Source organism: Pseudorca crassidens, chromosome 4 (assembly GCF_039906515.1).
Source record: "Pseudorca crassidens isolate mPseCra1 chromosome 4, mPseCra1.hap1, whole genome shotgun sequence".
In the NCBI taxonomy this organism is placed as follows: domain Eukaryota; kingdom Metazoa; phylum Chordata; class Mammalia; order Artiodactyla; family Delphinidae; genus Pseudorca; species Pseudorca crassidens.
This window is the reverse complement of record NC_090299.1, coordinates 36891343-36896508: the sequence shown is the minus strand read 5'-3', so window position 1 is coordinate 36896508 and position 5166 is coordinate 36891343. Positions and strand designations below refer to the sequence as shown.

Sequence of the window (5166 nt, the reverse complement as noted above, 5' to 3'; positions counted from 1 at the left end):
TTAAACAAGCATGCTTCACCTGCAGAGAGCCAGTGTGGGACACAGGGGAGAGTGCGGGCTTTGGAGCTCTTTGAGTTCAATCCAGCCTCCCCACTTAGCAGCTTGGTGACCTTGGTCAAGTTACCTAATCTACATGAGCCTCAGCCTCCTACGATGCCCGTCTCTAGGTTTGTTATGGTGACTCAGTGAACTGATGTTTATGACGTGTCAGGTACTGCACTGCCATGGGTACGATGCAGGATACAGTCTGTCCCCAAACATAAATTAGAGCATCTTCCAACGCTTTAAAGACAGACATTCACACAGGTGGTTTGAAGCAGACCCAGAAACACCGGTGCTCAATGGAAAGAGGAAGAAAGACATATCTTGCTAAAAGCAGCAACTTGCAGAAAGAGCATGAAATAAACACACTGACACCCACCTTGGACAAATACAGCAGGACACGTGTTTCTCACTGTAATGATAGTCTTTATTTGATTTTCATCACCTTTCAATGAAAGAGTGGTTCCCATCAGCACTATGTAATTATGAACCTCACAAATACATCTTATAGATAATGAAATTTCCTTAAAATTGAAAGATAAGTGCAAGGAAAATTTGTAGAGAGAGAAGGTATAAAATAGAAGCTTGGTTAAATGTAAAGCAGGTTTTTATCAAGAAAGAAAAATGGTACCACTACTCCGTTAAAGTGGTACTGCAAACATACTATTTTGCTTGTTCTCAAGCTAGTTGCTCATAAAAAAGAAGCTGGTTTGCCCTTTTCTTCTTAGTGATCAAATCAACATGCTTGTGTACCTCACCATCCTGGTAAGACAAAACCAAGGGGAAGGAGAAGCAAGGCTTCTAACTATGTTAAAAATCGTTTCTAGGGCAGGAGCACAAGCCTTGCTTTCCAGAAGGTGGAGAGACACATGACCGTTTCAGGGAGACCTGTGGGGGCCATGGCTTTAGCCCATTGTGTCTGGGCAGCTGACATAACTTCAGTCCCCCTGGGGTCTCTCTCTGGTCTGAGCTGCCTTAGCTCTGATGATCTGGCAGGACCGTGGTCACTAGGATTGGGTATTCCAAGGCATTGCAGTCATCCAACAGGAACACCAAATCCTGGAAAAGATGTGCAATGGGCAGGAATGTCATTGAAGGTGGCCACAGAGCCCATGCACAACTATAGGACTCCTGGTTATCCTCAAAGGCTGTTCAATTGTTCCCCTTTGTGTGAAAATTTCCCCACCTTCATTCCCCCAAGGAGAGCTGGTTACGTCTTTCTTCACCTTCCCATTGAATCTCATCTAGTCTTTGACTATTGAATTCAGTTGTACGTTGGTTGACCAGATGGATGGATGGATAGATGGGCAAGGGAGTGAACAAATGTATAAATCTCAATTTTTAAGCAAAAACTCTGGGCCAGACATCGGGGATACCATGAGTAACAGCACCAGGTCTCACCTTGAAACACTTTAGAGCCAACAGCAGCACTTTTCAGACTGTATTATGTCTTCTTCTTGTCTCCCCTCCATGACCAAGGGGAGGGGGGAATGGGTGTGGGACAAAATGCTCGTCTCGTCTTTGATGCATAGTAACAAACAAATCTTAATAAAACTTAAGGCTAAAAACCTAACAGCTAATGATTAGCTTCCTGGGCCAGGCCTGGTGTTCGGTATTCTATGTTTAGTCACCTTGATAGAGATCTTAGGACCGAGGGAGTTACTACAGTGTCCAGCACACACAGGGTCAGGTTGTACGTAGTAGTATCCTCCCAATGCTCTCCTGACATGGGTATCATTCACGAATGAGGAAACTGTGGCTCAGAGAGAGGAGGCGACACTGGCATTTAGGAAGCAGGGAGGTGATGCTGAAGCCTGTGCCCCTAGGACCACACGACTCTGCTTCCTACATCTTAACCAGTGCTGATTCTGTGTTTTTCCCGTCTCCCTCCCCTCTGCTGCCAGATTCCTCCCAGCACAGAGCACACCAGAAGCCCCTCCCCCAGGAAGTCTCTCCTGATCCCAGGGCTCTGGGAATTCTCGGAATTCCAGAGTCCTCTACCCGCAATCCCAGCCCCATTTGCCTCGCAGCCTGTGGTCTTGGGTGTTGGAGATGGAGCTGGAGGACAGGAGGAGCCTTGTCCTCAGCAAGAGCTATAGGGTTGAGGAAGGGATTTGTGACCTGGAAGCACCCCACAAGCTTTTGTTTTCCTCCTCCTCATCTCCCTCTTCTCCTAACCCTTCTCTTAAGTTCTTGGCTGATGACAAGTAGAAAAAGAATGTTCAATGGCGTCACTTACCCTCCTGCAGAACGAGTTCATGATGGTGTACAGTTTCCGCACTTTGTCCTTCAAGGCATCTACCCGGGCCACCTTCCAACACTGGGGCGATGCCACAAAGTCCCGCAGCTTGGCCAGCACACAGTAATTCTGTGAGTGGACAACAGGGACGGGTCTCGTGGTGGAAATCAGTAGCCAGAGACACGGGAGCTGGGGACTCCTGGCCCTTCTGCACAGTCTCTCCCCACTCCCACTCCAAGCCCTCCTGCAGGCAGGCAGACCCCTCTTACGTGTATATCCAGGTACAGCCTGGGCAGGTATCTCACACACGGCTCCTGCAGAAAGGGAAACGGGTTTCTGTGTTGCTCACAGGGACACACCCTCAGCCTGGCCACAGAAGGCTCTCTGCCAGCCTCCCCAAAACCAGAGCAGCCCCAGATCCCTGGGGCCTTCCTTGATGCTGCCGTGTACAATACTTTCTTGTACCATATGCCACATTCCCCCAAAGTAAACTGCTCTTCTAGAATTCGACTTTTAGAATGCAACCATTTTATCATTGACTATGAGCTAGGGAACAGTTTTATATATATATATATATATACACACACACATATACATACATATATATATAGAGAGAGAGATACATACATATAAATATGTGTGTCTATATATGTATATATATTAAAACAGTTCTATAACTGTAATCTAGACATAGTAATATATACAGTATATACTTTAGTAATATAAAACTGTATATATATGTACACTTTTATATTACTATATTTCACTTTTGCTTCTGTGCTGGCCTGAAGGTCAGAAGACCCAGATTCTGGTCCCTCCCGACCAGTTATCCCCTGTGTGACGTAGGGTAGGTCTCCTTCTTCTTTGTGACTCGGTTTCCCAGTTGTGAGATTAGAGAGTTAGAACACATCACCTCCACTTCCTTCCAGCTCTGAGCCTATGCATTATTTTAAGCTTTAAAATCATATAATTTTAAAAGATGATTGCTCTACCTATTTAATAGCAAGGAATTTGTGGATACATTGGGGCGCAAAAATACAACCAAATGTTGTTACAAAGAAATATTAATTTATTTGACAGAGTCGCTAAAAAGTAAATTGCAGAACTGCTGTGTTGTTTGATCCAATTTGTCCACACACTTGGATAACTATGTACAGACCCAGAGCTGAAATCCTATCCTCTGAATGTGATGGCAGCAGGTCACCTCTAGGTGGTAGAATTGCAGTAATATTTATTTTCTTCTTTGTCTTTTGTGCCTTTTCCAACCATTTTCAAAGTATATGACTTTCATAAGTTGAAAAAAATACTCATCATTTAAGTTTCAAAAAGAAAATACAAAGGAGGTGATAGGGTATCGTAAGCCCCACATCTGAGAACGGTGCATTTTATTTGAAGGGTTCACAAGCGGTAAAGGGATACTTTTAAATTTTACCAGAGCTTTGAAGTTTAATTTGTTTTGTTTCTACACTGGACGAGCAGTCAGGAGGCCGGATTCTAGTTCTGGGTGGCCCCTGTGGGACTGATGGCTCCGAGCCCCTGGGTCTTCCTCTTAACACAGTGTTGAGAACAGTGCAGACTCCTGGGTTGTCCTCTGTGCAGGCTGTGTCTGCGTTCAAGTCTTCAACCCTCCAGCTGCCCGAAGCCGGTGAGGGGCTCAGCCACCCCCTCTCACAGCTGAGGATGCTGATACTCAGGGTTGAGTAATTTGCTCAGGGTCCTACAGCAGGTTAGGGGTGGGGCTGATTCTGGGAGTTGCCCCCTTAGCTCCTGCTGGCTAGTGGAGAGAAGAAATAAGCAGGACTCTTTGGTCCTCCTTAAGCTGGAGCTCTAAACTCTATGGGAGCTTCTCTTCTCCTGTTCCCTTCTCTTCTCTTCTCTTCTCTTCTCTTCTCTTCTCTTCTCTTCTCTTTCTCTCTTTCTCTCTCTCTTTTTACATTTTAAAACAGATCCTCTGATATTTGCTAGTTATAAACAAAAATTGTGATGTCTTTGATTATATTTTCTTTGTATTTAAAAGGAAGTGCAAACCATCGGTATTTAATAGGATGGGAATAAAACACAAATACCCTTGAAATTAACATTGACCAGAAAAGAAAAATAGCGTTTTTTCCCTGGTCCAAAGGCAAATTTTTGAGAGCTGGGTCTCCCAAGTCCTCAGGGGGGCCGAGGGCACTCACCGAAGGCTCCGTGGCCTGCAGGCTCCGGGAGTCAGCGGTGATCTCCCGGCTCAGGGCCAGCATCCTGGAGTAGCAGGTCGGGGGAGCCGGCTGAGCGGCGGGGGGGCCGGCCAGAAGCAGCATCAGCAGGGGAAGCAGCTGGGGGCTCATGCTGCAAAGGCGGCCTGACTGCAGTCTGAGGCCAGCCGCCCCTTTAAGCAGAGGCTTGGGGGTGGTCCTCCACGTCTCCGTTTCCTGTGGTGCCCAGCCAAGGCCAAGAGCACGCCCACCTGGCCTGTGGACACTGGAGCCTTTCAGACCTAACGGTCCCCCTTGTTGAGAGGAGGTGCTTCCTGGCAGGGGCGGGGAGGGGGAGATGCCAGGCACCTGGAAGGGAACAGGGTCTTCCTCTCACACAACTTGCAATAGAACTTTCTCTCCTGGCAGGGGCTCTTCCTGAAGTGGCAGGATTGGCAGATGAGGGGGGCAGAGGACAAGAGGGAGACAGGAGGGATGGTGGTTCAGCCAGAGGGGCGGGAGTGAGCATTCAGCCCCTTCAGTTAGAATGGGGACCGTTTGGTAAAACTGGATGATCTCTTGGAGCAGAACTGGGGGAGGGAAAGGGACCAGAAGTGATGGATTGAGGACCAGTGATCCGGGGGTTTGGGGTCAGGCAGCGTGGATATCACTATCCACCCACCACTGACTGGCCAGGGGAACCTTGGGAAA

General features: G+C 47.4%; 1 protein-coding gene across 1 annotated transcript; it reads right to left on the bottom strand.

Moving 5' to 3' along the window:
- Positions 1-447: 447 nt before the first annotated feature.
- CYTL1 (cytokine like 1) lies at positions 448-4670 on the bottom strand. Its single transcript, XM_067734674.1, has 4 exons — positions 4459-4670; positions 2551-2595; positions 2282-2410; positions 448-1101 (listed from the first exon to the last, which is right to left on the bottom strand). The coding sequence occupies exons 1-4, from the start codon at positions 4606-4608 to the stop codon at positions 1018-1020; spliced, it is 408 nt and encodes a 135-aa protein (XP_067590775.1). The 5' UTR covers positions 4609-4670; the 3' UTR covers positions 448-1017.
- Positions 4671-5166: the final 496 nt, after the last annotated feature.